The sequence below is a fragment of the Sceloporus occidentalis genome, unplaced genomic scaffold (assembly GCF_023333645.1).
Source record: "Sceloporus occidentalis isolate IW3139 unplaced genomic scaffold, rSceOcc1.0.p SCAF_33, whole genome shotgun sequence".
NCBI lineage: Eukaryota > Metazoa > Chordata > Lepidosauria > Squamata > Phrynosomatidae > Sceloporus > Sceloporus occidentalis.
Genome location: NW_028317013.1, coordinates 10,992,241 through 11,011,374, shown reverse-complemented (window position 1 = coordinate 11,011,374; position 19,134 = coordinate 10,992,241). Strand labels below are relative to the sequence as shown.

The 19,134-nt window shown below is 40.5% G+C and overlaps 1 protein-coding gene across 1 annotated transcript; it reads right to left on the bottom strand.

The window, feature by feature from the left end:
* Positions 1-292: 292 nt before the first annotated feature.
* On the bottom strand, positions 293-18,891 carry LOC149298429 (PI-PLC X domain-containing protein 2-like). Its single transcript, XM_089487582.1, has 4 exons — positions 18,807-18,891; positions 5,704-6,164; positions 3,079-3,320; positions 293-443 (listed from the first exon to the last, which is right to left on the bottom strand). The coding sequence occupies exons 1-4, from the start codon at positions 18,889-18,891 to the stop codon at positions 293-295; spliced, it is 939 nt and encodes a 312-aa protein (XP_089343708.1).
* Positions 18,892-19,134: the final 243 nt, after the last annotated feature.

Below are 19,134 nucleotides of genomic sequence, written 5' to 3'. Positions count from 1 at the left end.
CTAATGAGACATACACATATAAAAATGGTATATTTGGAATCTACTGGGTGTGCTGAAAAAAACAATATATGGTTTGTATAGTTTATTCCCAAGAAATTTGCTTCTAAATGTGTTTAAAGGTGAGCTGCAGCAAAATGCTCAAAATTGCCTTAGCACCAGGGTGGGAAACGGCTTAGCAGCGAAAGGCTTAAGAAACTGATATGACATCATATAGATTCTGTCTGCCCTTAATATATAGTTTCATTAGTATTTACAGTAATAGTAGTAATTTAAAAAACGGCTTGCTATGGTCTTAAATTCTTTGTCGTTTTAAAAGAAGATAATTTAATCCAATAACAGTTTCTGCAAAGTCAACCAATTCTACAAAATCCGAAGTAATGATGTTAACACCCAAGGCACCTGGCTTCTGCATTTTTACCCAGTTCAAGATCATTGGAAGATTCCTGGATTTAAAAGAAAAAATAGAGATAAAGAAGACGTTTAAATATAAAATCAATGGCATTTCTACTCCAATAATCCAACTAAAAACTATTCATTTTCATTACACATCCTCATAAAAAGTGACTTAATTTTAAGCACACATGTTGCAAAAATGTCAGCAATCACAAGCAGGAATATTGAAAGGTCTGTTTTTACTGTGAAAGCTTTCTGTTTCTAAAAGTGAAGGCTTGCAAAAAGTTAATGACGCATCTAATTAAAAATGTTAATGCTGGATGTGGTCGATTTTTATTAAATAAGAGCCACCTATTTTTTTTTATTTGTTTAAAATAATATATACACACAACATAATTTTTTTTTACGAAACAACAATATTACATGCAGGTATTTATTCAATTTCTTAACACATGGCAATTTCTGGAGGCTATTTTGTTTCATAAATCGTCACCACATAAATTTTGCAAAGTAACTTTGGATGAATAGTCAAGAGTTTTTTACAATGTTTCTAATTACACCATTTAACTGAACCTCATAATCTCTCAGTTGTTTGTGTATGAGTAACGGTATATTTTTGCACGCCTGTTTATTGCATTGCCATACAGAGCACTATCTTTTGAGGACAAAATCACTTGGTGCATGTACGTTTGGATGGAAGAATACTTTTTTTCCTGAAAAAAAATGATTAGCTCCTTTTTGGTGTGTTATGTAAATCCTGTACAATATAATCCAGGTGGCACCTGGATAATATACAAGTACCAATGGATGCTTTATACTTTTAACATATTTCAGCATAATCCGAGGACATTGAGTATATTTTTGAATAAGAAGAGCACCTACCATAAATAGTGTCAAAATCACAAAAAATATGTTTCAGAACACTGGAAAGTGAAACCATACATAATGAAGCCCATGGAGCAGCACAGGTTAGTGGAGTGGGCCTTGACAGATCTAGTGGGTGTGCATGAAGGCGTAGTTTAAGTTAATTGGTGCAATTTTGTTATGGGTGTTGCTAACATTAGGGGTATATAAGTGGGAGCCATTTTGTAAGAGACTCACTTAACTGTTTTTCCAAATCTGGGTTGTCTATTTATTTGGAACGATTTAGGTTTGGAGAAGCCTTTGCTTTGTTTTGTAGGTATGGAGCAGGAGATTGAGGAGCTGTTGGAGGGGATTTGGATGGGGTTTGGATGGCTGCTGGGGACCAGGTGGTTAAGGGAGCAGCTGGCACCCATGTTGCAGGACAGTGTGATTCCTTTGTCTGGTCGGCCTGTGAAATGAATGAGGCCTCCGGAGCGGTTGAGCCCCCAAGCACCGTCGGGAGGATGACGTGTGAGGAGTCTCTCCAGCACAGAGGCGGGGAGAACAGCAGGGGGCGCAGCGGAGCTGGCATACGAGGGAGCGGTGCGGACCCCACGTGGTTTGGAGCGGGTGATGGCGGCATGGAGGAGTGGTGAGGAAGACCTGGCAGGTATGGAGCGGTGCGGGCCCTGGAAGCTCAGGGGGTGCTGTCAGGTTGGCGGAAGCAGAGGCAGCGAGCATCATGGTTACTGGAGTGTCAGGCCCTGATGTCCAGGGTGGCATGAATGTGACAGTTGGCCCCACTGGTGACGTGAGCGCAGTGTATGAGTCGCAGAGGGTCAGTGGCGGGCCCAGGGCGTTTGCAACAGGCCTTCAGACGGGGAGAGCTGTTTCTTTGAATGCCTGTCAGGCAGAGTTCTCAATCGTGGAAGAATCTGCATGCTTTGCTTTGGCTTTCCAAAGATCGATTCAGTGGCAGGTGAATGTAGGCTTCCGCAGGACAAGTTATTGGCACTTGTAAGGTGACTTTGCATTGGTTGCAATCTTTGATTGGTCGTTTAAATTTCGCTAGTCTGGGTTAATGTGGTGCTGCCAATGTTCATACGGCTAATATGTTTATAATTGGGGGTCACTGTTTATGAAGGGGAAATGTGTTATCACTGTGTAATTGTGATGGTCTGTTATGACAATGACTTTTAAATATTGTAAATTGTTAATAAAGCTGTGGAAACTATATTTGCACTCAATAAAGGTGTGCGTGTCGTTTTGGGGAAATGTTGGTTTGTGGGTACGGTTAATCTGGGGCACATTAGACTATGCGCCTGTCAAGGGCAGACCAGGTAAATGTCCAGTGGGCAGCTGCAATCTAGTAGAGGTGTTCTGGGAAAAGTGCAAGCATGAGCCAATTCCTCTTGGCATTTCTTAACTGGAGGAGAGATTTATTAGTTTAAAAGGTAATTTTCATTAACCACCTATGCCCTAGTGACCAAAATCTTACTATGTGTATTCAATCTCAATCCCCATTTTTAAATTTAGTGTGTGAATGTTTTATACACACTAATTGAGTAAGTACTTACTGAAAATTTAAACTTAACTTTTACTACATCAATCAATTTAAGATAATAACCAATTCATTTAGCGATTCCTAAAAATCCCTAAGCACCCTACTCTCCATATAGCCCTGCTAACTTCAGTAGCTAAAACATTTTAGGCTACTGAGTTAGAAGAGCTTTGTGGAAGTAGTAATAGTAGCAGAGAAGGTCTAAACAGATACTTGTTTTTGTGTGTGGAGATTTTGTGTAGTCATACCAAGTAAAATGATTTATATAGAAAGAGACTTACCTGTGAACAAGTGTATTTTTCAATCCTGATTTTAACCCGCGAAAAATAGTTTTTGCCCTTGGTGTGAGAATAGCTTGTGAAACATGAAAGGTCCCTCTTTTTGAGCGTTCTCCAAGTGTTGTCTCTAAAAACTGAATTAACTTGTTTACATTTGTTGTGTTCGCCCATGGTGCTGGTATTTTATTTCCTGGCCACAGAAATGAATATTCATTCCATATATTGTAGTGATAGAAGATCAGAACCTAATTATATTAGAAAAAAAAGTAAATTATAATATTCTATATTTGCATTAGCCACTCAACTACCAAACAAATCATTTAAATAACCATACATTTTGTACTATTTATGGTTTATACTCCTTTCAAATGTTTTAGATCATTTGCTTTAAGGGTTTAGGACTAGGATCTTACTGAGAAGTGTTATGTGATTTTGTGCCCTATGTAAAATTAAAATATACATTTTTTGTGACATTTAGGGCTATAGAACATTTGTTCCTCAGAAACCTTTCATGTAAGACTATCATAACATCAGGTTTCACTAGGAAGAATTATTTCCCTGCTGTCACAAGTATGCTGAGATACACGTCTATCCTCAAGAGACTGCACCGTTTTCAAAAGTATGTACTTTATATCCAACCGACTGCCATACAGTAAATCTCAAGGTGAAATAATTGAAACAGCTTTGCAGAAAAGCAAATCACTGATTAATTGCTAGCTACATACAAATCTAACTGAATAGCTATAGTTTAACTGCCAATAATAAATATTTAAATTACTCTGTAAGCATTAACATTAAAACTACAAATACAAATACAGGTCGGGAATATTACATTTGAGCATGGAGGAAAACAGAAGATTGCATGTTAACACTAAAAAGGACTATGTTCTGCCTTAAACAGCCTCACCAACGATGAATACATATAAAAGTACTTTAATATGCATTCATAAATTGTAAGAAACAAGGCCACTCGCACTGTGTGTGCGCGTTGCTTTGATGACAGGCTCTATACAAGATGAAAATGTGCATATGGTGTTAAAGCGTATGTGTGTTACACACACACAAACACTGTGTGTTATGTAGTAAACAGTGTAATGGTGTGAAATTAGTGTTATTAAATGCTGTTAGAAAGCATATGGTGTTACAGTGAGTGTATAGTGTTAGTGTGTGTTTGTATATTAGCATACGGTGCTAAAATATGTGTGTGTGTAAGCGTATGGTGTTAGAGTACGATTGTAAAGTTATGGTGTTAGAGCGAGTGTGTCAGTGTTAACGTATTCAGTTAGAGTGTGTGGGGGGGTAGTGTATAGTGTTAGTGTGCATATTCGGCCAAACATATCTTCTAAAAGCCTAGAAGGTACAGGGTATTTATGAGGCAAATGCTTAGGGGATTGTGCTAAATCTGTAAGCACTGAAAAGTGAGAAAATGTTAAATTATATAGGACACTCAGCTAACATTAAGATCCATAAAATGTCTTAATTGTCCCCTAATATTACTTAATAATTACTTTAATATAAACTCTTTACCTGCAAATAAAAAACAAGTTGCCAGAGTTGCAGTGTATTAAGTCTCTTCTCTCCAGGATTTGCCACATGTGAGGACGGGGTCTCATTGGACCCCTTGAAATTCTCACACAAGCCAGTGCTGGCCCTGGCTGGAGGTAAGGACTGGTACATGCACAATGCTGAGGGGCCAGACAGAAACATCAAATGCATAAAAAATACTGATCAATCCATCTATATATATCTACATGCAAAAATAAAATGTGAAATAAAATTCATATGATTACCGGAATGCACATTTAAGAAAACCGTTTGCTCCCACTTTTAAGGCTATGTCTAACCAACACAACAACCCTGCCATTTTTGTTCTACTGCACCTTATAGCTGTGGTTCACCTCACTTTCCCTCTACTTTTCCTCACTATTACACCTGGAGTCAGGTGCCAGGCAACATTGTCATCTATCATGCTGAACTATACTGTATACACTATATTGATTTATAGTTCTGGAGTCTGATTACTGATATAAGATGTAATAATTGTAGTTAATGATTAAAAAATAGAAAACCATTTATTACATGGCCACCTAATGAATCAACCTCTATAGTAAGGACCTGCAAAGTATAATGGGCAGGTGGAAGAAAGCCTTGTCACACCTAGGGCACTCATCAATCCCACCTACCCAATTAATTTTGTACATTGTGATACTTCAAGACATTTTCTAAACTGCAAAATTCTATTAACAGTGACATTCTATGGCTGACTTATCAGCAGACCCTTTTTAATTATCGTTACTATTATTAACAAATTACATCATGTTTATCTATAGGCCAAGACCTGTCTCAGTTGTATCCCAGATGCATATTTTATTCATACAGTTAACATTCTCAGCAACTATGCTTCAAATTTTTGCAAAACTGTAGTCGCCTGAATGGCAGCTCACAACTTTGTGGCAGGAATTAGATAACATCCTGCATTCCCTATATCTCTAGTTCAACAAAAGTATGTCAATAACCTTTTCTTAATTCTTAAAATATTCATACAAAAACAAATAGCTGACAACAAAATTATTTGGAGAAGAATCCAAAACAACATGAAAATTTGAATTAAAATTGTGGTTTTGTTACCTGATATTTTTTAGCCCACAGATGTTGTAGTGTAATGTTCTCTACACATTCAGCAGCACATAGCTTACTTCCAAAAGCTTCTTGCAAAAGATTAACAAGATACAAGTGATGATCATGTTCCATTGCATAAAAATGGTTGAAGTCCAACAAAACAACCTCTTTTTTGTGAATTGTCAAAAACTGATTAATCTCTGTTAGTCCATCCCATACTTTAATTCCATATAAGCCATGTATAAAGTAAATATCTTGGTCAGTTTCCTCTGGTTTTGAAGATACACGTAGGTCAAAATAGCGAATGCCTGACTCCAGCTGCTCTTTAAATGTTAAATTTTGGGTAACAGACCATTTCTTCATTAATTTTTTCACCAAAGATATTTTTGCTAAACGTTTGATTGACGTTGCCTGATCTGGCGCAACTGGAGACTTTTCATCAACCCAAAAGCTAAATGAATCATGTGAGCCTAAAAAAAAATAAGGTTGTGTAATCATTGATGGCCATTTCCAATATGAAAGCAATATAATATGTTAAAATAAGAACAATATTACTAAAATAAACCCTAACATCTAATTTGTGTTTGCTTCACTGACCCCAGATATTCAGCATTTCAATAATAAATTGTGCTCTGTTATTCATTTGGGGGCTGCTTAACACCGCAGCATAAAAGTTGCATCCTGCTATCTCCCCTTGTGGAATAAAAAAAACCCAGAAACAAATGACTGGGGAATGTATAAAAATATTGTGACAACATTTTCCAGACCCATTAAAGGTGTTTATGCTGACTGGTGCTGGAAGCGAATTTCGGGGACAGCACGAGGATACATCTGGGTGATCTCTGGGAGTGACGTGGCGGGTGAGCTTAATTATGCTTTGGCCAATTCATATAACCAAAACCTCTCGTTTATATTATGTTTATATATTTGTTGCCAACTTTATTAGGATGAGAAGCGCAGACAGTATTTTGTTTTTTGTATACATTGTACAGCCAACACACTGTATTTGCAGCATGCTCACACTGTTTGGTAGGCCTCATATTATACATTTGTATTATTTGAGCCTGAGACTATCTTAGCGCACCGACATTTTTTCTTTTCCCTGTTTGCACATATTTGAGGTTGTTGGCTCCTCGTCAGTCTGGTTGCAGCTTGCTGTCCAGGGGTTAAATGGGAGGAGGTTTAATTGCACCTCCCCCAACACATCAATAAGGTTTTGGTAGCAGTACAAACTGCTTTGTGTGCCCACTATGTAGGAGGTGAGAGTAGGATCTCACCCTATTGAGAGTGTGCCTTGACTTGGCGGGTGAGCTTAATTATGCTTTGGCCAATTCATATAACCAAAACCTCTCGTTTATATTATGTTTATATATTTGTTGCCAACTTTATTAGGGTGAGAAGCGCAGACAGTATTTTGTTTTTTGTATACATTGTACAGCCAGCACACTGTATTTGCAGCATGCTCACACTGTTTGGTAGGCCTCATATTATACATTTGTATTATTTGAGCCTGAGACTAGCTTAGCGCACCGACATTTTTTCTTTTCCCTGATCTCTGGGAGTGACTACGGTTCTCTAGGTGAACCTCTTACACTGGTGGCAGCAGCGGGATCCTCCTTGCAAATGTCCCAGCAGAGTACCAGTGGGTATACCAGCAGCAACCTTAAGATGGTTCCAACACTACAGGACGTGTTGGTGTGCAGCAGAGTTGCGAGCTACGTGAATGCTTGGATGGAGGCTCTCAGAGTGAACCAGGGTGTCCGGGGAATGGTCCGCCCATCCTCCAACAAATAGTACGTGCTACAACTAGATTGGTAAATGCCGTACCTGGGAGAACAGCTCCAAGAGGACTTGGTGGCTGAGTTGGAGAAGTTGCTTCCACTTGAAATGACTGTGGATTGTGGATACCTGTATTGGCAGGCCGCACAGTGGTGTCCAGAGCTGAAGGATGACTACCTGCCAGAGGGCAATGACTTCGGCGGCCCGGGATTGATAATGGAAAGCCTACAGGAGGCCCTAGAATTTGAGAGCCCATGGAAGTATTGATGCGAGGAGATCCAGGAGTTCAGGGAAGGGATTCTCGCAGATGTGCCCTGTTACCTGCCCGACCTGTGGGCTGATTTCGATTATTTGGTTTAACAAGAATGGATCTTGGAGCAGGCCTACTGAGAACTTTTTGACCGTGTTCAGCAGCGTACCCCACAGGAGGTGGAGCCTGTGAGGATTGTGCCCCCACCAGAAGCACAAACAACCGGGCAGAGCGCAGCTGGCCTCTGCCCGCTCCCTTCCCTCACCCCAGACACTTTGGTTACGTTATTTGGGAGAAGCAGAGTGCGGCTGGGTGAGTAATGCTCTTTTGTTGAAAGTACCAATTTGTGGCTGGCAATAGTGGTCCAGATCTAAAGACTGACTTTGGTGCAAAACCGTCTGGGGTTTTCTCCGACATCAGTCTCCCCCCGAAAAAGGAGATATATGACTGTGTTTGGGAACTGCCCGTCACTGGGGCCCATGGGGAGGACTGAAAGCAAGACTGCTACCCACAGATTATGGGAGTGACTACAGTTCCCTTGGTGAACCCGTTACATGCACAATTCAGTTTTTCAAAAAGAAATTTTGACATGGTGACAATTCTGCCCCATGTCCTATTTAGGAGATCTTTGAAGCTGCCAATTCAGTTTATCCCATTAAATCATATATTTTTGAAAACTAGACAGCCCAGGGTATTTCAAATGCTGGTATTTTAACTCTTTGCATGCACCCATTTTTTCCTTTTGAATAGGTACCTATGTTCTATAGGTACCTATGTTCTATACTATAAATTGTTTATGCATAAAAAAGATTGGAAACCATTTTTTGTTAAAATTAAACAAAGTGTTTTAATAAAGACAAGTTGGATAAGATACCACATACTGTACGCAGTTGTATAGCACTTATTGTGAATGTGATTGAACATTCCCTTGCAACAATAAAACTGATTACAATTATAAAAATGATGTTTTATAAACTACATTTTCAGCACATACAAAATGCCAGCATAACCTTTATATTTAGATAACTGGGTAGACATTTTAACAGAATCGTAAATGAAGTCCTTGGGCTCAGGTCATTAACAGTCTACAATAGATCCTCTAATTAGAAGATTAGCCTCTTAGCAGAAATCTCTTTCAATAATCCAGCCATAAAATCCTGCTACACTAACATCCAAATGTCAAATAACATTACTTTATACATATTGTAAATTAATTGAATTATTGCACCAGGTAATCAGCTTGATTAAATTGTCAAAAAGAGGCATACTGACGTAGAACAATGGGGATTAAAGCCTTTTTATATTAAGGAAAGTACAGAACTGAGCACCCACTTACACATGGATTACAATGGTACATTTCACCTGGCCCTTGCAGAGGCAAAGCAGCTCAAAAAGCTGCCTATTTTTACTCTGATTGGACTGTACATTTGTTTGCTCCGTTCTGCTCTGACATTGGAGCCGTGTTTTACACTGTAACTTGCTCATTTTCATACATTGAACGACATGTTTTGTTTTGGATCTCAGATGTCAATAAACAAGATTTAAAAAAAAAAAAAGCTGCCTATTTTATTAAAGATTATCTTTGTGCTCCGTGATCAAGAGGAGAGAAGGTGTCTTATGACAGTCTGGTCTCGTCTTTGTCAGCAGGAGACATATATAAACATTTACATATATAAATGGATTTAATTAAGTACTGGATGAAAGTTTATTAAAAATGAATCAGAAATATTAGAACAAGAGCTCATAATTTAAAACTAGAAGGACAGAAACTTAGATATAATGTAAGGAAGTTATACTTTACTAAGAGGGTTGTAGACAATTGGAACAGCCTCCCAGCAAAAGTGTTAGACGTAAGATATTGTTAGGGAATTTAAATATGCATAGGATAAACATATAGCTATCCTGAATCAATGACTAGACCAAGGACCGATTAGGGTTTAAGTCTTTACAACATTGGCAGACCAGATAGGCCCAATTGTTCTCATCTGACATCAAATTATGTTTTATTGCTGTTGTGGTCCAGACATCTACAATGGGCCATGTTATACAAATATTTTATATGTGTATATTTTGACCTTGCAAAATATTGCTGAAGTTTACTATTTTAGAAAATGAGAGATACTTATGAGTAATACTTGATTTTGCTTCATAAGTGTAATAAAAAAGAATATTTATTATTATTATGGGTTTATTTTAATGGGGTTCTTTGTAAAGGCTTAGTGGGGCTAAAAAAGATACATATACCACCCACCTCCTTCAGATATGATAGCATACCTAGGAACACTTTGGATTTGATCCACAGCCTCTGGGTGAAGCCCTGGGTTCTAGGATCTATTTCCTCCGTTGTTCACGCTCTGCCGACTTCCCCTCCCTCTAACAGATCCTTTACCCCTTAAGGGGGTTACTGAGCTGTTTTTATATGTTTGTACCCTTCATGACAATGGCTGTTTTAACAGCTCATGTTTTGCTGTCATTTTCTTCTCTCTCATTTACCGTAACACAAATTATATAGTTTTAGGACAAAAGGGGCTTTCTTTTAACACCATTATTTTGATCATATCATCTATTTACTATAAAAAATTATAAAAAATACGATAAACCAGCTTAAAAAATGACTTTTATTTGAAAGATATTTTACTCATCTACAAAAGCTAATAAAAACTGCTAAATAGAGTCTTATACTTGTCCTGAGTTTAGAAATGTTTTAATGTTTTTTTTTGCAAGTTATAGGGCAATAAGAACAAGTAGCTTGCTTGACAATTGGTTTCAACCCCCAGTGCTACAGAATTAGTAAAGTGCTAACCTAGTTGCCACCAGTGATCCCTCTAAGCTGTGTGCTTGAGTGAGCGCACATAATGTTTTGAGAGAGCACACACGTCCTAAACTTGTGCGCACAGTACCTAACTGGGAGCTGGGGGGGCAGGCAGTCCGTCCAGGGTGATGCTGGCACTCCTCCAGAGACGGACAGTAATGTCCGCCGCTGGAGGAGCAATCAAGGGAGCGGGAGGTCTGGTAACACAGACCTCTGATCCTGCTCCCTTGCGATGCGCGCGGCAACTGATGCTGTGCGTCGGGGTTAGATGTCATATCCCGGCGCATAGCACTGAAGCCACGCCCACCGTCTTTACTGCACCGGAAGGACAGGACACAGAAGAAGAAGAGGCAAGAGGAAGAACGAAGAGGTGGAGGAAAGGTAACTAACAGAGGAAAGGTAGGAAAACATTAAGTGAGAGTGGATTAGTAAGTGTGTGAGAGTGATGGGTGTAGTTTATGCTGAATGTTTGTGAATGAGTGTGTGTGTGATGTGTAAGTGGGGGGGGGATAGCATGGCATAGGGAGGCTGTAATCACATTAATATGATGCCCAGGTTCCAGCATGTACTGGCTGCCTGAGAATGATAGGAGTGTGATTGCTGTTAGCAATTATAAATATATATATATATATATATATATATAGATATATATATATTGTTGTTGGTTTTTTTGTCCAATTTTGGTGTGTCATTTTCAGTTTCGGTCAAGTGAATGCTGAATTTTCGGTCCAGAATTTTCATTTTGGTGCATCCCTATATACTAAGCCAGACACTGAAGCGGTAGGCCTTCACCACATCAATGTTTGGCTTAGTATATAGTGATAGGGGTTATGCTACATTATTGGCAATGTCTGGCTCAATGTATAGTGATCGGTGTTGTGCTGTGCCTCAGTATATAGTGATAGGTGTTATGCTGTACCACTGTCAGTGTGTGCCTCAGTATATAGTGATAGGTGTTATACTGCCCCACCGTCAATGTTTGCCTCAGTATATAGTGATAGGTGTTATGCTGCCCCACCGTCAATGTTTGCCTCAGTATATAATGATAGCAGTTATGCTGTACCACCGTCAATGAGTGCCTCAGTATATACTGTATTGGCTCGAATATAGGCCACATTCCCCCCCCCCCACTTTAAGTCTTTAAAGTGGGGGTGCGGCCTATATTCGGGGTCTAGCGCCTGACGCCCGGGACATGCAGTCCCGGGCGCCGGGTAGGCAGCGGGGTTAGGATACAGATCCCCGCAGCGGTGCAGGGGACCTGTTTCCTACTCTCGGATGTGCTCACACAGCCCCCCCTGCCAGCACTTCCCACGGGGGAATTGTCTAAGCGCATCGCGCAGACGTTTACCGGCAGTGGCGCTGCGAGCATAAACAACCTCCGCTGCCGGCACGTCTTCACGATGTGCTTTAACAATATCCCTTGCCGGGAATTCCCACTGGGGGAGTCCCGGCAAGGGAGATTGTTAAAGCACATCATGCAGACGTGCCGGCAGCGGAGGTTGTTAACGCTTGCATCGCCGCAGCCGGTGAACGTCTGCGCGATTTACGCTAACAATCTTCCTTGCCAGCACTTCCCACGGCGGAAGTGCCAGCACCGGAAGTTGAGTACGCGTACTGCGTAGCTGTCCCCCGCCGGCCCTGCAAGACCCCGGGGAGTCTGCACCGGTAAGTCTAGGGGGGGGACCTCTTGGGGGCAGAGTGGCAGCATATCTCAGGGGGGGTAGAGTGGCAGCATATCTCGGGGGGGCACATCTCTGGGGCAGAGTGCATATCTCAGGGGGGGATAGAGTGGCAACATATCTCGGGGGGGCAGAGTGGCAGCATATCTGGGGAGGGCAGAGTGGCAGCATGTCTGGGAAGGGCAGAGTAGCAGCATATCTCGCGGGGGCAGAGTGGCAGCATATGTAAGTGGTTTTTTTTTTACTAAGAATTTTTTTTCTTTAAAAAAGCACCTAACTTTTAGGGTGCGGCCTATATCCGAGCCAATACGGTAATAACAGTTATGCTGCACCACTGGCAATATTTGCCTCAGTATATAATGATAACAGTATACTGCAACACCTTCAATGTCTGCCTCAGTATATAGTGATAGGTGTTATGCTGTACCCCAGTCAATGTGTGCCTCAGTATATAGTGATAGGTGTTATGGTTGCCTAACGACAGAAGCTATGCAGTTTTTCCCAATAAAATTTTTATTTTATTTTATATGGACTGTAGAAGCATATTGTGCGCACAAAACTTTGTCTCTGGGAAAATTTTGCACAACAGAAATATTCTGCGCACACCACCCAAGAAAAATTAGAGGGAACATTGGTTGCCACCAGAAAATATGAGAGAAAAAATGGCTGCATCTTGGTCAGCATCAGTATAACAAGTTATAAAGTGGAGGCTAGTAGATCCATTAGGATAGCAATTTAAATACACATTTAATGGGTTGCATTGCTAAAATCTATATTTCCATGATACATTTAAGTCCTGTGACAACTGGGATACTTGGGAGGTATGCTCTGGGTATGGGCGTCTGGAGGCCGACTGAATAAGCAGCAAGGGAGCGAGAAACAGTAGGCCGTTTAGAGTAGGTTAACTAGGCAGAAAAAATACCTGGTGGTTTGGTCTGCTCTCAGCCTCTGTTCTTCTAGCTGGCCTCCTCCTTTTCATTTTGGCAGCTGCTTCTCTATAGACACTAACAAACACTAACGTATGTTGAATATTATCTACAATAATATTTAGCAGTAGCGTACCTAGCGGGGGGTGTCCGCCCCGGGTGCCACTCATCAGGGGGGTGCCACGGCTAGGGTGACCACATGTCCAAGATTGCCCAGGTCCTGGGCAGCCTTGTCACTTTTTTTTTACGCGGAGGAGAGAGAGAGGCGCCTAGCAACCGCTCAGCACCCCTCAGTCTCCTCCGCGAGGCCTCTAACTCCGTTGCGGTGCCGGCATGGAATGTTGAGCCCCGGAATATGATGTCATACTCCGGCGCTCAGCAGTGAAGCAGCGAGCGGCAGAGTAGGGAGACGGAGGTGTCGCACTCCCACCGCAGAATGGTAAGTGCAAAACCTGTTTGCCTTTAACTACAGAGGGGCAGAGGGTAGATAGTAAAAAACGAGGGAGAGGGGGGTAGATAGTGAGAAGGGAGAGGGGGTAGAGAGTGAGAAGGGAGAGGGGTGAATAGTGAGAAAGGAGGGGGTGGATAGTAAGAAGGGAGGGGGTAGATAGTGAGAGTGGGGTAGATAGTGAGAAGGGAGGGAGAAGGGGGTAGATAGTGAGAAGGGAGGGAGAAGGGGGTAGATAGTGAGAAGGGAGGGAGAGTGGGTAGATAGTGAGAAGGGAGGGAGAGGGGGTAGATAGTGGGGAGGGAGGGGGTAGATAGTGGGGAGGGAGGGGGTAGGTAGGGAGAGGAGGTAGATGAATTAATGTGTGGGTGCATTGTGTGAATGAGTGAGAGAATTACTGAATGTGTGGATGAATTGTCTGAATGAGGGAGATAATTAATGAGTTTGTGTGAATGAGTGAGAGAAATTATTGTGTGAATTAATTATGAGAATGAAAGTGTGAATTAGTGAGTGACTGTAAAAGTGTTTGTGTGTATCATAGATGTATAATTGATTTGTGGAAAGGTAAAGATGGCACAGGCCGGGCTGTTTGGGGACAAAGTTGACTCATGCTGGGCTGTTTGGGGACAAAGATGGTAAGTCCTATGTGTGTGTAATTTGGGCGCTGGTCAGGTTCTATGTGTGCAGTATGGACGCCAGGGCTGTCATCTATGCCTGTAATTTAGGGGTTTTTATCTATACCTTCATTGCTGAGTTTTTATGTGATTTCCAGTTGATCTGTACCTGCACTGCTATATGTCCATACATTATTATTGTATACCTGCAAATATGGGATTTGTATGTCTTATTCTATGCCTTCAGTGCCAAGTTCACATGTGAATAATAATAACAATATTAATATATATATATATAATTGCTAACAGTAATCACACTCCTATCATGGCCAGGCAACCAGTAAATGCTAGAACCTGGGTATGCCTGGGCATGATAGGAGTGTGATTGCTGTTAATGATATATATATATATATATATATATATATATATATATATATTAATATTGTTATTTAATTTTTGTCCAATTTTGGTTTGTTACTTACCCTGTCAATGTCTGCCTCAGTATATAGTGATAGATGTTATGCTGTACCACTGTGATTGTCTGCCTCAGTATATAGTGATAACAGTAATGCTGTACCACCATCAATGTCTGCGCCAATATATAAAGATAGAAGCTATGCAGTTTTAAAGTGTGTGTGGGGGGGGGCGCTGCCACATACAGGATCTGCCCCAGGTGCCAAATACTCTAGGTACACCCCTGTTCAGCAGACATATTACTGCGTGAACTTCACGGAACGTGTAGTTATAGACTGGGGTTGGGGTGGCCTACACTACACACTATTTGCAGCTCCCATGAGATACTGTCAGCCATAACTGGCTGAACACAATTACATTTATTTATATAGCATCAGCAGATTCCTTAGCGCTGTTATAACAAAGGCAGTAAAATCATTTAAAATCACACACTATAACAAAGGGGTGCAAAAGGAGAAGAGGGCCCCAAATGAGACTGGGACAGTTGTGGCTAATCTTTACCACCCCAGCTATTGTAAACTAGTTCTCATGTTGCACAGGGACGTGCTAGTTTTAGCTACTACTATCATGGTCATATAATATTTCCTATCGACGGGTTAATAGCATTTGCCTCCCACTAGGAAACCCCTCTCCTGAGCAAATAAAGGTAGGTCATGGAGATGATGTAAGGAGGTAGAGAGAAGAAAGGTGAGAAGGATATTTGCCCCCTCCCCCTCGTAAAAAAAAAAATCCTGTGGATGCCCATGGTTCTGGCAAATGGACATGGGAATATGCAATCTGTTAGAGTTCTAGAATATGTTTAAGAAAACTTGCACAGATACAATTGTAAAAAGGACGCTAGGGGGCGCTCGTGTATACCGGTTGGGGAATAAAAGATAAAAATAAAGCAGAAGACAAATGATTGTGTAGTATTTTGTGCAAATCGAAAACGCTATACGTATATATAATGCACTCACAATCTGTCTAGGCTTTCAAGCATCATAAAGCATCCAGTCCTCCAGGTAGGTATATTATAGGAATATGTAACGAAACAGAAGACAAGTGGAAACCACAATGGTGTTGTATCTAACCACAGTGTAACCCGCAAATGTAGAGAGACACTTACACTTACTACGAGGGTATGACACACATCAGATGTATATTCCTTGTCTTCTTCCTTCGTGCTGGATGTTTCTCAGTATTCCATGGAAATGAACTGGTGCTTTAAGTCGGAATAGAGGTAGGTCCACACTGTATTCCAGTATAAAATTATTTATTGGGCTATGTGCCAGAAAAATAAAAAAGTTTAACAAATATCCGCTCAGGGATGTTAAAATCTATAAATTAAAATCCAAGTAAAAAGAGCTCTGTAAAAATCCTCAACGCGTTTCGCCTGGTAGGCTTCCTCAGGAGTATCTTCTTCGTTTGATGTATGTTCCCTTTTAAAAGTGCAGGGCGCCATCGTGATCTGCCGGCGTCTGACGTCATTCCGTACATCGTCGACGATCCATCTGTCCTCTGACCCTCCGTGCGTGCCGTGTAGATGCCGTGGTAAGTAGAAAAAACTTTGTTAATTCATTTTCACCGGACGTGTCTCCGCCTCTTATTATGCTGTCCAGCAGCATTTGAATGAAAATAGTATTGTGCTAGGGATGGGACGTATCGGGACCATCAGACGTAATGGGGGAAGATACTTATATAATTGGTATATGCCATTTCTCGGATGCGGGGGGTTAATATAATAAAAAGTGAATATCGGAAACTTCAAACGGAAGGAATAGAAGAGGTGAGGGTGACGAGTTCTACTCGTACAATGCATATTATAGCATAACATATAGGTGTATAGGGGCTGTTGGCCGTGGCTAGTAATGTGATACTTAGCCTTTTGGGGTGTATAATGTATTTAAAGAATGGGTTCCAAAGGGTCGAAGGAGGAACAAAAAAAGGGGGAAAAAAAAACAAAAAAAAAACCCATAGAAGGAGGGTCATATCGGGAGGGACACCAATAAAGAAAGGATCATAACGTGCAATGTGTAATGTATAGATGTATAAATTATGTGTTTGGCTGTATCTATTATAATTCAATGTTTTGAACACATAATTTATAGATACAGCCAAACACATAATTTATACATCTATACATTACACATTGCACGTTATGATCCTTTCTTTATTGGTGTCCCTCCCGATATGACCCTCCTTCTATGGGGTTTTTTTTTTTATTTTTTATTTTTTTCCCCCCTTTTTTTGTTCCTCCTTCGACCCTTTGGAACCCATTCTTTAAATACATTATACACCCCAAAAGGCTAAGTATCACATTACTAGCCACGTCCAACAGCCCCTATACACCTATATGTTATGCTATAATATGCATTGTACGAGTACAACTCGTCACCCTCACCTCTTCTATTCCTTCCGTTTGAAGTTTCCGATATTCACTTTTTATTATATTAACCCCCCGCATCCGAGAAATGGCATATACCAATTATATAAGTATCTTCCCCCGTTACGTCTGATGGTCCCGATACGTCCCATCCCTAGCACAATACTATTTTCATTCAAATGCTGCTGGACAGCATAATAAGAGGCGGAGACACGTCCGGTGAAAATGAATGAACAAAGTTTTTTCTACTTACCACGGCATCTACACGGCACGCACGGAGGGTCAGAGGACAGATGGATCGTCGACGATGTACGGAATGACGTCAGACGCCGGCAGATCACGATGGCGCCCTGCACTTTTAAAAGGGAACATACATCAAACGAAGAAGATACTCCTGAGGAAGCCTACCAGGCGAAACGCGTTGAGGATTTTTACAGAGCTCTTTTTACTTGGATTTTAATTTATAGATTTTAACATCCCTGAGCGGATATTTGTTAAACTTTTTTATTTTTCTGGCACATAGCCCAATAAATAATTTTATACTGGAATACAGTGTGGACCTACCTCTATTCCGACTTAAAGCACCAGTTCATTTCCATGGAATACTGAGAAACATCCAGCACGAAGGAAGAAGACAAGGAATATACATCTGATGTGTGTCATACCCTCGTAGTAAGTGTAAGTGTCTCTCTACATTTGCGGGTTACACTGTGGTTAGATACAACACCATTGTGGTTTCCACTTGTCTTCTGTTTCGTTACATATTCCTATAATATACCTACCTGGAGGACTGGATGCTTTATGATGCTTGAAAGCCTAGACAGATTGTGAGTGCATTATATATACGTATAGCGTTTTCGATTTGCACAAAATACTACACAATCATTTGTCTTCTGCTTTATTTTTATCTTTTATTCCCCAACCGGTATACACGCCCCCTAGCGTCCTTTTTTCTGTTTAAAAAAACACCCGGAGAGTGTTTTGTACGGGCTGCAGCTGGGTATCCGGGACAAGTGACAAGCAAAAACAAAGGGAAGTATACTGGTCACTGGTTTTTCTCCATATACACCCTTTTCATACTGTCCTTCATCACTTTGTGTTGTACAGATACAATTGTACAAGGGAGTTACCAAGATTGTCTGCCCCCTAAGTGCCTCCTCCCTTGCAAACCTTTCTCATTTTACGTTACACCAAGTGTAACATCAAAAGCCACCAATGAATGTTATGAAGCGGCTCAAAGTAATGAGGAAGCTTTTATAGTGTATATGCTGGAGGATATAGATATTACAAATCCAACAAATGAAACTCTGTATTTCGGTGATAGCCCATGTAATGCATATTGTAAAAACATAGTGTTTTAATTCCATTATAGCTTATACCAAAACAAAAAACACATTCAAACATTTTATGGTTAGGAAAATCATAAGTTTCCTTTAACGACATTTAAGGGAAACACCCTAGAAACTATGACAAACTATGTGCAAAACTATTTATGGTAGAAAATATGAAATAGAAAACCCACACTGTTCATTATAATCTAAAGTGCATAGTAAAGTTTATCAATGGCAACTCGTTTCTCTACAACTACAACTTTACATTACACTAGTTATAAAAGAAACTTTGTAAAAGCATTACAAAAAAGTATATGCGCACTGTACAGTCCATACTGCTTATGGATAAACAAATTATATTATTTTGCATATATTCTTTATCATAAAACCGCATGTCTACATCATAAGTATTGAAAGAAAGAAAGAAAGAAAAATACCTGGTATTGCCAGATTTGACAAGGGCAACGTACTGAGACCAGGTGGCAGAGAGGCCATCCAGTCTTCATTGCACTTTATAGTCATCTCTTATATGCTGCTTTCTTGTCTTCACTGTAAATTGCTCATTCCAAGCATATATACAAGTCGGATTACTCGATTCTGTTTTTACTTGTCCATTAACAGCAGAAAACAAGTAAGGATTGTTTATTCGGTTAGGCAGTGTGACTATTCTTTTTACTGGAACTTCCTGGTGCTCAGGTGACAAATGCTCCACATTCCAAATTGCAGACGATAGCTCTGTATGAGGAGGAATGATAAGCTTCTTAA

Excerpts from the sequence above, each read along its gene's own strand:
- LOC149298429 (XM_089487582.1), bottom strand. The coding sequence starts at position 18,891 with ATGACTATAAAGTGCAATGAAGACTGGATGGCCTCTCTGCCACCTGGT. Across the intron at positions 6,165-18,806 it reads GTCAAATCTGGCAATACCAG|GCTCACATGATTCATTTAGC; the intron begins GTATTTTTCTTT and ends ATTTTTTTTTAG. Across the intron at positions 444-3,078 it reads AAAAATACACTTGTTCACAG|GAATCTTCCAATGATCTTGA; the intron begins GTAAGTCTCTTT and ends TTTTAAATCCAG.